The sequence below is a fragment of the Coregonus lavaretus genome (genome assembly GCF_964263955.1).
Source record: "Coregonus lavaretus genome assembly, chromosome: 32".
Taxonomy (NCBI): domain Eukaryota; kingdom Metazoa; phylum Chordata; class Actinopteri; order Salmoniformes; family Salmonidae; genus Coregonus; species Coregonus lavaretus.
In genome coordinates, this window is record NC_140019.1 from 31,091,309 (window position 1) to 31,106,959 (window position 15,651).

The 15,651-nt window shown below is 43.7% G+C and overlaps 1 protein-coding gene across 1 annotated transcript in view; it reads right to left on the reverse strand.

Moving 5' to 3' along the window:
• Positions 1-803: 803 nt before the first annotated feature.
• Positions 804-15,651, reverse strand: part of LOC311107900 (protocadherin-1-like) — a 305,681-nt gene continuing 290,833 nt past the window's right edge. The window contains exon 5 of the mRNA XM_084150495.1: positions 804-2,674. Coding sequence (XP_084006621.1) covers positions 2,253-2,674 — 422 coding nt within the window. The 3' untranslated portion in view covers positions 804-2,252. The remainder of the gene's footprint in view (positions 2,675-15,651) is intronic.

Here is a 15,651-nt window from a genome sequence, read left to right on the forward strand (position 1 = left end):
AGGAACATCAGATACACATACTAGCCTGACCTTGTGACCTTAGCTTTGATGCCATGACCCTTAAATGACCCCACCTGAATCATGTTTGTATTCTAGCTAGCCATAACAACCACAATGTCTCTTTGATGTGTCCTGCGGTGGTGTTTATGTTGTGCGAGAGCTCGAGCTGTCGTGTTAGTAGTCTGGAGGACTTTTTCACGCCCTCTTTTTTTCCTCCTCAATGTGTTTTCATTAGTCCAATCATGGCTGATGCTCATTGCCACAGGTGAAATCCCCATTACTGTCAGCAGTTATTATTATGAGGCTCCAAATTAACTTCCAAACCGCCAGAACACCCTGCTCGGTATTGATATGTGGAAATGATCGCTGCTAATGAACGACGCCTCCAGGCGCAATTAGAGCAATGCCTCTGCAGGGCGGGGCTAGCGGGGTTAGCGGGCTAGTGTATACGGGAGCTGTGAATCCTCCCCATCTCTACAACTACTACCACCATCACACCACAGGACCAGGACAGCCTTCACCTCACACCCACAGCAGGTCTCTAACAGCCGTGCTACAGTGGGGTGCTGACTTGGTACATCAGGTGATAAATACCATCAGTTTTCATAAAGATGACTACTAAATTGCCAAACTTAGAAACTAGAGATTGCAATATATGGGAGTTATGAAGTAACTGCACCATGGATACACCTTAACAAGCTGTTTCCTGCTGCTCTCCAACTGGATACCTGGTGTGACCTCAATCAAGGAGGTTGAGATTTTGGTGGCGAGGGATTGAAAATGCGCAGCTGTAGACATTGACATCCACTTCAGGCAACACATTTAACACCAGCAACAGTTTTTTGTCCATGTTCAGAGTAAAGATGAGGAATACAATGTCACATATTTGTACTGTAGCTTCACATGTTCAGTGATGTGTCACAGGTTATAAGTCCTCCCAGTGTTACACTTGGTATTGTCCACCTGTGCATCATGGATACCACACCCAACCAACAAAGGTTCCACATCACTGTGAGATCTTGACGACAATTACTCAAAAGCTACAGCTCTTTTTGAAGCTCTTTACAGCCAAAGTAAAGAATTGAATGAAATGCTTGAAGTCTAACTCATGTCCATTGTGTTTACAGCTCTGTACATTGATAAAGACCTCTCGGTTGTGAAAAATGTTCAAGTCGGAAACATTTGCCTTTAGGTAGGTAGGTAAAGAACAAATGTGTTGAGGACTTTAATGTCTTATGTTGAGCAAAGGATGGCAAATGCTCAGTCAGATGTGTCCTCTTCAGTAGGATCAAGACTTGCATGCCGACTCAAACTGAATTCTTCCGCTGCTCTATAGTTCGCTACATACTTCAGTCTGAGACTGCCATAATTGAAGTTGTTTGTGGTGTCGTCAAAATGAGGGGTGGTGTACAAAACAAAGTCATCAGCGATTGGATCATCTCTAACCAATCAGAGTATCAAAGCCAATGATGAATTTTCAAACCGCCGCTTTACCCACATGTGTTCTGGCTCTGTCTCAACCCATCGATTTCTGGGACCAATCAGAATGGCTAGAATGATTTTTCTGTTCTAGAAATCGTCGCGGGAGGTACTCAGATCCAGACTCATTGCAGAAAAGAAACTAACATCCATGGGCGTGCTGTAGCATTTAGCCGGAGCAAGGAGTTTGGGTAGTCAGGCAAGAGAAACACTGCTCTAATTCTAATTGCAGGTCCCAGAGTTGAGACCGACACTCACTTGTAAAAAAAGGGAATAAAACAGAAAAACCAAAAGAACACCTAAAATACATGGTGATACACTGTATTTTCATGTGTCTATTTTACAAGAAGACTTTTCTTCCCTTATTGTTTTCAGTTCCAACGGACCTCCAACGGAAGTCCATCGTCAAAAAAAAAAGAACTTGAACACGCAACAGTAACTAAATAGTCTCCCATTAAGTTATCACAATGTTTAAACGATAGTGTAGTTTACATTCTGTCAGTAGCAGTTGCACTCGCCAAGTATCTTCTTCATTTGGCTTTGACTGATTTGTACTCATCTTTTAATTAATTGAAGGTTTTGTGGATTCTAAAGCCTCATACGGTGGGAGGTGGTTATAAAAAGGAGGGAGATGATGGTGCTATGGCACTTCTCAGACAACACAGCAGCTAGGCACAGGGGCAGTGAGGGGGTAGGCTTGGGGGCATGGGGTCAGGAACAGTGGGCATATGGTTAAGGGTGGAGGTGGTGGGGTGGGGGCCACATCATTGCCCTCACAGGTAAATCTCTCTCTTGGAGCCCTGGCTGGTGGGTGTGGTGGCAGAGTGGTACTCGGCTGCCTGGCTCAGGGGGATCTCCTCGCAGCCTTTGCCGGAGTCGATGCCCCCGGAGAAGGCACTGCTGTAAGGGGGCAGGAAGCGGATGTTAGCCATCTTGGAGCCTCCACCGCCGCTGCCACCTCCACCACTCCCACGCTCTTCTGCCAGGGGCTTGGGGCTGCCGTTGGCCATGAGGTGGTCCTGCCCCTCACTCTCCAGGTAAGGCACGAAGGTGGAGAGCTTGGGGGTGTTCTTGGTGGAGCTCTTACGATTGGGGGAGGGCTGGCCAGGCATCCAGCAGGCGTCGGAGTGGCCGAACTCGGTACACTCATGGGTGCAGTTCCCAGTCATGGCCACATCGGGCAGAGGCCTGAGATCTGCAGATAGAAAGGGTACTGGAGTTAGTATAAGAGAGCAAATGAGGAGGACACACAATAAAGAGGAAGAGTCTTGGACAGTAGAGTTAGATGGGCACATGTGACTAACAGAAAATACATTTATAATCAGTTTCATAAAGTGATCATCTTATTATGAAGGATGGCAATGAAGGGAAATTACAAACCATATCATGTTTGTGAAATGGGACAACAGAGCCAACCGGTGTAGACTAATCTACCAACATACTGTGTTTAACCAGTCCAGCATAGAACTATTCAAATAAAATAAAATAAATAAATAAATGCATTTGTCACATACAAACAGGTGTAGACTAACAGTAAAATGCTTACTTACGGGCCCTTCCAAACAATGCAGAGAGAAAGAAAATAGATAAATAATAGAAAAGTAATAACACGTAATAATAAAAGTAATAATAGATACACAAAAAGTAACGATAACTTTGCTATATACACGGGGTACCAGTACAGAGTCGATGTGCAGGGGTACGAGGCAGTTGAGGTAGATACAATATGTACAGTTGAAGTCGGAAATTTACGTACACCTTAGCCAAATACATTTAAACTCAGTTTTTCACAACTCCTGACATTTAATTATAGTCAAAATTCCATCTTAGGTCAGTTAGGATCGAAAATTTATTTTAAGAATGTGAAATTTCAGAATAATAGTAGAGAGAATGATTTATTGGCTTTAAATTGTTTAACTTGGGTCAAACATTTTGGGTAGCCTTCCACAAGCTTCCCACAATATGTTGGGTGAATTTTGGCCCAAGGATGAACCAGACTTGTGGAGGTATACACATTTTTTTCTGAGGTCTTGGCTGATTTCTTTTGATTTTCCCATGATGTCAAGCAAAGAGGCACTGAGTTTGAAGGTAGCTCTTGAAATACATCCACAGGTACACTTCCAATTGACTCAAATGATGTCAATTTGCCTATCAGAAGCTTCTAAAGCCATGACATCATTTTCTGGAATTTTCCAAGCTGTTTAAAGGCACAGTCAACTTAGTGTTTGTAAACTTCTGACCCACTGGAATTGTGATGCAGTGAATTATAAGTGAAATAAACTGTCTGTAAACAATTGTTGGGAAAATGACTTGTGTCCGACTTGCCAAAACTATAGTTTGTTAACAAGAAATTTGTGGAGCGGTTGAAAAAACGAGTTTTAATGACTCCAACCTAAGTGTATGTAAACTTTCGACTTCAACTGTACCTATAGGTAGGGATAAAGTGACTAGGCAACAGGATAGATAATAAAAAGTAACAGCAGCATATGTGATGAGCCAAAAAAGTTAGTGAAAAAAGGGTCAATGCAGATAGTCCGGGTAACTATTTGGTTAACTATTTAACTAACAAAGCTGTTCATGGTTATGTTGGTTCCAGAGTTGGTGCATCGGTACCTCTTGCCATGCGGTAGCAGAGAGAATAGTCTATTACTTGGGTGGCTGGAGTCTTTTACAATTTTAGGGCCTTCCTCTGACACCACCTGGTATACAGGTCCTGGATGGCAGGGAGCTTGGCCCCAGTGATGTACTAGGCCGTACGCACTACCCTCTGTAGTGCCTTGCGGTCGATGCCAAGCAGTTGCCATACCAGGCGGTGATAAAACCAGTCAAGATGCTCTTAATGGTGCAGCTGTATAACTTTTTCAGGATCTGAGGGCCCATGCCAAATCTTTTCAGCCTCCTGGGGGAAAAGGCGTTGTTGTGCCCTCTTTATGACTGTGCTGGTGTGTGTGGACCATGATAGATCCTTAGTGATGTGAACACCGAGGAACTTGAAGCTCTCGACCCGCTCCACTACAGCCCCGTCGATGTAAATGGGGACGTGCTCGGCCCTCCGTTTCCTGTAGTCCACAATCAGCTCATTTGTCTTACTGACGTTGAGGGAGAGGTTGTCCTGGCACCACACTGCCAAGTCTCTGAGCACCTTATAGGTTGTCTCATTGTCATCGGTGATCAGGCCTACCACCGTCGTGTCGTCAGCAAACTTAATGATGTTGTTGGAGTCGTGCGCGGCCACGCAGTCGTGGGTGAACAGGGAGGTTCAGTAAGCAATTAATGGCTTTAGTTTCACAACAAGACAAATCATAATACTAAAATAAGAAAACTCATAACATGTTAGATAAGAATCTAATATTCAGTCACAGTGCACAAACTGCCAAGAACATTGCCTAATTTGATGTTTAACAGACATGCAACAATATGATGTTTAACAGAGATGCAACCACATATCAGATAGTGGGCGTTGAGTGTGAAACAAGATTAAGGAAATTTTAAGAAAAACACGCTCAAGGTTGACTAAAAGGGAATTATGTCACGCAGTCAATTAAGGCGGAGTCAACATCACCGCTACTGTTTTTTCACATAGAACAAATGGCGTAATGAATGTTAATATAACACAGAGACACCGCCTCTGCTACGGCGGTGTCACATTTAAAAAATCACAGCTTAATGGAAAAAGGTCAGCATCCCCGAGCGGAAATATCAATGCGTATGCAGAAAGTAACCTTTCTTCTGTGCGTGACATTAGATTATTATTTGATACTGCGGGGCGAGATGGGAGGGAGGGAACAGGCTGTTCAGTTCTCTGGGGGAAGCGATTATTTCCCAAACTGCCTCTGCTTCATGCATAATTGAAATTCATTGCCCCTGTATTAAAGGAGCAACAGTGGGCTTTTCCTGACTTTTTGAGGGGAGGAGGGTACATGCTTTCTCATCCTTAGCTAGGTTTGGAGAATGCTGAATAGTGACTGTGTGCATTTATAAAAAAATCTGACACTATGGCGGATTCTTGGGCTTTATAATGCTTACCCATCTCTCATGCAAAAGCAAGGCACTTGGGAAAATACTGTATGTGTAGCTAGATGTATGCCAGAAAATCAATGCAGTTTTTGTTGTTTTCAAAATGTTTTTTTTTTCAGCCTCCCTTCAACGAGTGGCCTTTGTTCTATGATTCAGAGTAGAGTGAATCTGCCCCTAGTTGCTGATCTTGGGTCAGTTTAGCATTTTCCCCACTCATGGTTAAGGTTAGGATTGGGGGAGGGGAAATGTCACCTAATGCCTGAGGAGTATTAATTTGTAATATTTTAATTTGCCTGAGATATTTAAGGAATAGAAGAAAAAAAGAAGAGGAAGAAAAAAGACCAATCAATGCCCCTACGTTCGAATAGCGCTAATCAGAGAATTTAGTGTTGCTCATAATCAAAAGCAGCAATTAATTGTTTGAGGTTGTACTAATTGGCCCGCGTGGTGGGAGGAAATGGTTGGGCGGGGTGAGAGAGGGTAGTAAGGGTCCCTGGTATACTTAGGGAAGCTAAGATCATTGAAGGCTTCTCTAATACGACCTAATACTATTAGACATGGAGGTCATCAGTCCTCATTTAAAACTCACTTCATCAAAGATAATATGAGCTTTGGCATCGAGTAACCAGCAGTTTTGCAAATGAACATTTTGTTGAGATAATCAGTTTTGGAGGAATAATTGAAACCCTGTTTTAGAAACTTCCTCTAAGATTACTCCATACAGTGCCTTGGAAAAGTATTCATGCCCCTTGGTGTTTTTCCTATTTTGTTGAATTAAAACCTGTAATTTAAATCGATTTTTATGTGGATTTCATGTAATGGACATACACAAAATAGTCAAAATTGGTGAAGTGAAATGAAAAAAAATAACTTGTTTCAAAAAATTCAAAGAAATCAATAATGGAAAAGTGGTGTGTGCATATGTATTCACCCCCTTTGCTATGAAGCCCCTAAATAAGATCTGGTGCAACCAATTACTTTCAGAAGTCACATAATTAGTTAAATAAAGTCCACCTGTGTGCAATCTAAGTGTCACATGATCTGTCACATGATCTCAGTATATATACACCTGTTCTGAAAGGCCCCCGAGTCTGCAACACCACTAAGCAAGGGGCACCACCAAGCAAGACCAAGGAGCTCTCCAAACAGGTCAGGGACAAAGTTGTGGAGAAGTACAGATCAAGGTTGGGTTATAAAAAAATATCTGAAACTTTTAACGGAGCACCATTAAATCCATTATTAAAAAATTTAAAGAATATGGCACCACAACAAACCTGCCAAGAGAGAGCCACCCACCAAAACTCACGGACCAGGCAAGGAGGGCATTAATCAGAGAGGCAACAAAGACACCAAAGATAACCCTGAAGGAGCTGCAAAGCTCCACAGCGGAGATTGGAGTATCTGTCCATAGGACCACTTTAAGCCATACACTCCACAGAGCTGGGCTTTATGGAAGAGTGGACAGAAAAAAGCCATTGCTTAAAGAAAAAAATAAGTAAACACGTTTGGTGTTCGCCAATAGGCATGTGGGAGACTCCCCAAACATATGAAAGAAGGTACTCTGGTCAGATGAGACTAAAATGGAGCTTTCTGGCCATCAAGGAAAACGCTATATCTGGCACAAACCCAACACCTCTCATCACCCCGAGAACACCATCCCCACAGTGAAGCATGGTGGTGGCAGCATCATGTTGTGGGGATGTTTTTCATCGGCAGGGACTGGGAAACTGGCCAGAATTGAAAGAATGATGGATGGCGCTAAATACAGGGAAATTCTTGAGGGAAACCTGTTTGTCTTCCAGAGATTTGAGACTGGGACGGAGGTTCACCTTCCAGCAGGACAATGACCCTAAGCATACTGCTAAAGCAACACTTGAGTGGTTTAAGGGGAAACATTTAAATGTCTTGGAATGGCCTAGTCAAAGCCCAGACCTCAATTCAATTGAGAATCTGTGGTATGACTTAAAGATTGCTGTACACCAGCTGAACCCATCCAACCTGAAGGAGCTGGAGCAGTTTTGCCTTGAAGAATGGGCAAAAATTCCAGTGGCTAGATGTGCAAAGCTTATATCCCAAGAGACATAAGGTGGCTCTACAAAGTATTGACTTTGGGGGGGTGAATAGTTATGCACGCTCAAGTTTTCTGTTTTTTTGTCTTATTTCTTGTTTGTTTCACAATACAAATTATTTTTAATCTTCAAAGTGGTAGGCATGTTGTGTAAATCAGATGATACAAACCCCCCAAAAATCAATTTAAATTCCAGGTTGTAAGGCAACAAAACAGGAAAAATGCCAAGGGGGGTGAATACTTTCGCAAGCCACTGTACCTTCTTAGAGCACACACACACACACACACACACACACACACACACACACACACACACACACACACACACACACACACACACACACACACACACACACACACACACACACACACACACACACACACACACACACACACACACACACACACACAATTCTGTGTTGATAAGGCCCAGTTGGCATGTTATCAAGGGAACTCCATATTCAACTTTGTCCCCTGAACCTTAATCTAAGAGCCTTATCTTCATTTCCAGAGTTCCAGTTAACCCCTGGGACCCTCTCAAGCCATCTACGAGGGCCCCAAGAGAAGTCTCCTGCCCTCCTCTCACCGGTCCATACACACTCCTCTGCCTCGGTCCCACTTCTCTGTCCAAACTAATTAAGATTCCAAAGTCCCTGCTCGGGAAGCTGTCAGCGTAATAAAATGGAAATAATTTCCAGATGAGTATCTGACATTTTACGCTGTCGACCAGAGTAAAGAAGGGAGACATATTGGGCTCCCCCTCTTTCTGTGAGATATGCTAACATGGCTCATGCAGAGAGGAGATTCCTATCCTCCACTCCATTCTCCTAACCTCGGTTCGATCTGTCCCCGGGCGATAAATGGAATCCAATGTACATAAAGAAACCATTCCTTTTTCTTTACAAAATCGTAATATGTTTAATTACTTTGAAGGCCAAATGTGTCCTTTACGGTTTAAACAGGGAATGAGGGAGCCAGCAACTTCATTCAATTAAGTTCCTTTTTGACATGACAATTGGTCCAATTCATCTTCCATGACAATAACCAGGGAGTGGGGGAACTGCTTATGCATTCCAACTGGTTCTACACCACTGCCAATGTTACTCTTCCTACATAAACACCAATGTTACTCTTCCTACATAAACATCATTGTTACTCTTCCCACATAAACACCAATGTTACTCTTCCTACATAAACACCAATGTTACTCTTTCCATATAAAAGTCTATGTTTAGGGCCCATCCCTATTCATATGATAGCACACATGGACCAGCATGCATGCACTCACATATAACCATGCTAGCACACACACAAGTACAAGATGGCGCCGACAGACTTGGCAGCTCTGCTTCTAGCTCCAAAGCAACTTTGCAGTATTTTGTTTTTTTGTGTGTCATTTCTTACATTATTAGTCCAGAATGATTTTTGTGTTATTACATACAGCCGGAAATAACTTTTGGATATCAGAGTAGCGGTAACTCACCAGCATTACGACCAGAAATACAACTTTCCCGAATTGGATCCTTTGTTCGTACCCCCCAGGGCAATTGAACTTATCCCAGAGGCTGCTCCAAGACCCCGCCGGCAGAGTGGACTTCTAGTCCGACTCATATTACTCGCTAATGTTCAGTCCCTGGACAATAAAGTAGATGAGCTCAGGGCGAGGATCTCCTTCCAGAGAGACATCAGGAACTGTAGCATACTCTGTTTCACGGAATGATGTCTCTCTCCGGATTTACTGTCCCCATCCATACAGCCAACTGGGTTCTCAGTACATTGCGCAGACAGGAATAAAGAACTCTCCAGGAAGAAGAAAGGCGGTGGTGTATGTTTCATTATTAACTACTCATGGTGTGATTGTGATAACGTACAGGAACTCAAGTCCTGTCGTTCACCCGACCTAGAAAACCTCACAATCAAATGACGACCGTATTACCTCCCAAGAATATTCTCTTCGGTTATAGTCACAGCCGTGTATATTCCCCCTCAAGCCGATACCACGACAGCCCTCAAGGAACTACACTGGACTGTGCAAACAAGGAAAACACATATCCTGAGACAGCATTTATTGTAGCTGGGGATTTTAACAAAGCAAATTTGAGGAAAACGCTACTGAAGTTCTATCAACACATTGCCTGTGGTACTCACGCTTAAAAAACTCTCGACCATTGTTACTCTCCCTTCAGGGATGGCTACAAGGCCCTCCCCCACCCTCTCTTTGGCAAATCAGATCACGACTCCATTCTGCTCCTCCCTTCCTATAGGCAGAAACGCAAACAGGATGTACCCGTGCTAAGGTCTTTTCAACGCTGGTCTGACCAATCGGAATCCATGCTTCAAGATTGTTTTGATCCCGCGGACTGGGATATGTTCCGGGTTGCCTCTGAGAATAACATTGACTTATACACAGACACGGTGACTGAGTTCATCAGGAAGTGTATAGGGGATGTTGTTCCCACTGGGACTATTAAAACCTACCCAAACCAAAAACCCTGGATAGATGGCAGCATTCGCACAAAACTGAAAGCACAAACCACCTCATTTAACCACGGCAAGGTGACTGGGAATATTGTAAAGCAATCAAACAGAGTACAGAGAGAAAGTGGAGTCGCAATTCAACGGCTCAGACATGAAACGTATGTGGCAGGGTCTTCAAACAATCACGGATTACAAAGGGAAAACCAGCCACGTCGCGGACACCGACGTCTTGCTGCTGGACAAGCTAAACACCTTCTTCGCCCGCTTTGAGGATAACATAGTGCACACCGACGCGGCCCGCTCCCAAGGACTGTGGGCTCTCGTTCTGTATGGCCGACATGAGTACGATTTTTAAGTGTGTTAACCCTCACAAGGCTGCCGGCCCAGACAGTTTCCCTAGCAACATCCTCAGAGCATGCGTAGACCAGCTGGTTGGAGTGTTAACAGACAGATTAAATCTCTCCCTATCCCAGTCTGCTGTCCCCACTTGCTTCAAGATGTCCACCATTGTTCCTGTATCGAAGAAAGCAAAGGTAACTGAACTAAATCACTATCGCCCTGTAGCACTCACTTCTGTCATCATGAAGTGCTTTGAGATGCTAGTTAAGGATCATATCACCTCCACCTTACCTGACACCCTAGTCCCACTTTAATTTGCATACCGCCCCAATAGATCCACAGACAATGCAATCGCCATCGCACTGCACACTGCCCTATCCCATCTGGACAAGAGGAATACCTATGTAAGAATGCTGTTCACTGACAATATCTCAGCCTTCAACACCATAGTACCCTCCAAGCTCATCATTAAGCTCGGGGCCCTGGGTCTGAACCCCGCCCTGTGCAACTGGGTCCTAGACTTCCTGACGGGCCACCCTCAGGTGGTGAAGGTAGGAAACAACACCTCCACTATGCTGATCCTCAACACAGGGGCCCCACAAGGGTTAGTGCTCAGCCCCCTCCTGTACTCCCTGTTCACCCATGACTGCGTGGCCATGCACGCCTCCAACTCAATCATCATGTTTTCGGACGACACAACAGTAGTAGGCCTGATAACCAACAATGATGAGACAGCCTACAGGGAGGAGGTGAGGGCCCTGGCGGAGTGGTGCCAGGAAAATAACCTCTCCCTCAACGTCAACAAAGCGAAGGAGCTGATCATGGACTTCAGGAGACAGCAGAGGGAGCACACCCCTATCCACAGATGGGACCACAGTGGACAAGGTGAAAAGCTTGTTGTTCCTCAACATACACATCACCGAAAATCTGAAATGGTCCACCCACACAGACAGTGTGGTGAAGAAGGTGCAACAGCGCATCTTCAACCCCTGTCGGGCTGTATCACCGCCTGGTATGGCAACTGCACCGCCCGCAACCACAGGGCTCTCCAGAGGGTGGTGCAATCTGCCCAACGCATCACCGGGGGCACACTGCCTGCTCTCCAGGACACCTCCAGCACCGATGTCACAGGAAGGTCAAAAAAAGCATCAATGACATCAACCACCCAAGCCATGGCCTGTTCACCCCGCTATCATCCAGAAGGCGAGGTCAGTACAGGTTCATCAAAGCTGGGACCGAGAGACTGAAAAACAGCTTCTATCTCAAGACCATCAGACTGTTAAATAGCCATCACTAGCCGGCTAGCACCTGGTTACTCAACCCTGCACCTTAGAGGCTGCTGCCCTATGTACAGTGCATTCAGAAAGTATTCAGTCCCCTTGACTTTTTCCACATTTTGATACGTTACAGCCTTATTCTAAAATTGATTAAATAAATAAAAATCCTCATCAATATACACACAATACCCTATAATGACAATGCGAAAACAGTTTGTTTTTTAAACAAAAATACCTTATTTACATACACTACCAGTCAAAAGTTTTGACAATTTTTTACATTGTAGAATAATAGTGAAGCCATCAAAACTATGAAATAACACATGTAGTAACCAAACAAGTCTTAAACAAATCAAAATATATTTTATATTTGAGATTCTTCAAATAACCACCCTTTGCCTTGATGACAGCTTTGCACACTCTTGGCATTCTCTCAACCAGCTTCATGAGGTAGTCACCTGGAATGCATTTCAATTAACAGGTGTGCCTTCTTAAAAATTAATGGGTGGAATTTCTAAAAACCTGTTTTTGCTTTGTCATTATGGGGTATTGTGTGTAGATTGATGATGGAAAAAAACAATTTAATCAATTTTAGAATAAGGCTGTAATGTAACAAAATGTGGAAAAAGTCAAGGGGTCTGAATACTTTCCGAATGCACTGTAAATAGACATGGGATCACTGGTCACTTCATAATGGAAGACTAGTCAAATTAATAATGTTTACATACTGTTTTACTCATTTTATATGTATATACTGTATTCTACTGTATTCTAGTCAATGCCGTCAATGCCACTCTGACATTGCTCGTCCTAATATTTATATATATATAAATCCATTATTTTACTTTTAGATTTGTGTATTGTTGTGAATTGTTAGATACTACTGCACTGTTGGAGCTATGAACACAAGCATTTTGCTACACCTGCAATAACATCTGCTAAGTGTGTGTATGTGACCAATAAAATTAGATTGATTTGACACACACAGATACACACACAGAAACACACAGAACAAGACGTAAACCACAACACACACACCATTATAATAATTCCTGTCCATGTGACAGTGCATTCATTTGGATTGAGGGCACTCTCTTCTCCGATATGCACTGAGATCCCTCTTGGGGCCTCTGGGCCAAATCTAATACATGCAGACACTTCATCCCCGTAATACTCTCAGCCAATTGATTTTCAACCACTGCCTTGTCTCAATACTGCCAGGGGAACACCCATCCAGGTGGACCAGGTTGACAGGTGTGTGTGTGTGTGTGTGTGCTTGAGTGACTGTGTGTGCTGTGTGTCGGTGCAGTAGGAGGGGGGGGGGGGGGTTGACGGTGATCCGGATCAGAACAAGACCCCACAAACACACACACCTTTTGTTGCACCCCCAGAATACCCAACATGAAGCAGACCACCCCGTGCCCCTGTCCAATAGGTCATTACTGACTGACTAACCTGCCACAGCCTTCTCTCCCTTTCCTTCCTTCATTTCATACCCACCCTCCCTCTGTCCCTCTCTCCCTCCACCCCTCCCTCACTCCCTCCTCTCTCTCTCCCTCCTCCCTCTCTCCCTCCTCTCCCTCTCTCCCTCCTCCCCCTCCCTCCTCCTCCCCCTCCCTCCCTCCCTCCCTCCTCTCTCTCTCCCTCCTCCCCCTGTCCCTCCTCTCCCTCTCTCCCTCCTCCCCCTCCCTCCTTCCCTCACTCCCTCTTCTCTCTCTCCCTCTCTCCCTCCTCCCCTTTCCCGGTTCTCTACCCATGCCACTGTTTCCACTCTGACCCCGTCTGCTTCTATGAAAACCTTGCTGAGTCTAATTAAACTTTGGGCAGATTAGAACTTTGCCTTGTCAGTCTTTATTCATGCTTAAACAAGTTATTACTTTTTGGGAAATTAAATTAGCCGGCTATTAATTAATCGACACGCTGCTTGGAAAGCGGATAGATGAGAGCGAGAAGGGAAGATAGATGGGAAGGGGGTGAAAGTAGACAAGGAAAGAGAGGAGAGGAAGGGAAGATGGAGGCCTGAGGAAAGGAGGAAATAACTTTTAGCAAGGAAAAAGAGAGAAGAGGAGAAAATAGGTTTACAAATAACCTCTAAAAGTCTGAGTCGGTTTTAAGATGGTCATACCATGGATGATTTAAAGATAGTAAAAAAATAAATCATAAGGAATAATGTTTTGAAGTGTCTGTCCTATATCTAGCAGATATATATATATTGTTTTACACATTGTGAGGGTCGTAAAGCAAAATGGAGAACACCGTTGTGTTCGTGAGAGTCATAATAGTTTTTAGGCCAAACCGTTCGGATGCTACAGACGTTTTCGTGAGAAGACAGATTTTCGGGATGTCTCATGGTCTGACAAACACCGCTCTAGCTCGGCCACGTTTGAGAGGCAGCCCAAGCAAAAAAAACAATATCTCTAGCTTAAATTGACGGTTTTTGTTGGGGATTTTTTATTATGTTACTTAAATTGATGCACGGATGCGTCAATAGACTCTTAAGGAATTAGGAACAAGGTCTTCTCATTAAATACAGCGGCCACTACTACCTGGCCTTGTCACTGTATCTGACCTGTGACATTCTACAGCCAAAATGGACGACAACGCGTTCCATCATTCAAATCCCATTCTGGCCATATGCTCTAACCACATATTACAATCACACAAACGAGGGTTTGGCAAATGAAATCCCTAACCGCTGGCACACAAATCCAACAGTCATTTATTTTATGACACCTTTTCTTGAGGCAGGAACAAAACAACACATTACAAAATAATACATCTTTTTTTTTGCTGCACCTGATGCCTTTGCTTGATAGAATTTTGGGTGCTCTATATATTCCTATGTGCTTGTTTAATCCGTTCTGTGGTGCGTCGCCTGTGATATCAATGTATTGACTGACGTTTAAAATTAGTTCCAGTCACCCTGATCCAAATCCATTTCCTACTAAGTCCTTGGTGTCTAACCAATGAAGTGGGAACGAGTCAATATGACCATGTAACCTTCGCGAAATAACAGAAATGTAATCGCTCGCGGCAATCTATGAGGTTATCTTGGCTTCTCTCAAGTCCCTGAGTGATGAAAGAAGATTTATTTTTTTGAAAATGTTCAGTTCCACGAGCCCTCTGACGATTACAATTGGCTTCCAATGCTTGGGTGGTTAAGCCACAATACACATTTTTCAAAGGCTGTGAAAGATGTATGGGAGGGTGGGAGTTTTAGGTTTTAATTTAAGGTTAGGGTTAGGCACAAAGTTAGCAGTGTGGTTAAGGTTAGGTTTAAAATCAGATTTTATGACTTTGTGGCTGTGCCAGCTAGTGACTACCCTGCAGTGCTGCCTCCAGTACATGAGTCATCCTAATAAATGCCAACCTGCATTTGGCAAGAGCCTTCACATGAAACATTTCAGTTATTTAACTTCCTCTTAATGTATTTCATAGAGAGCACTGTTTATGTATTTTGGAGCAAAAGTACCAACCAAATCCTCATAGTCTTTCTGGGATTTAATCAAAGGCACATTGTCAACAAGTGTTTGTCAATAATGTGCCTTTGATGGAATCACAGCCTTACAATCAAATGGGTAGAAATTCAATAACTGAAATATTTCATGTGAAGGCTCTCACCAAACGCAGGTCTTTTTTTTTTCATCTCTGTCATTTTAACCGTCTTCATTCTATAAATAATTGCATTGAATATTTTTCTGGTAATCAAGGGCTGCAGAGTCTGTTGGTTTTCTCCTCTCTGGTTTTCTGACACTTAATAATAATTATTATTCTGACACTTAATTGATCACCTTTCCTAGGTCTCTGATTCCTCTGGTTTCCCAAGTCTATAACAGTCACCGGTTTAGTGAGAGGACAAACACCAGCAGACACCAGCAGACACCAGTAGACATTACAGATACCAGCAGACACTGCAGACACCAGCAGACACTACAGATACCAGCAGACACTGCAGATTCCAGCAGACACCAGCAGACACTGCAGATACCAGCA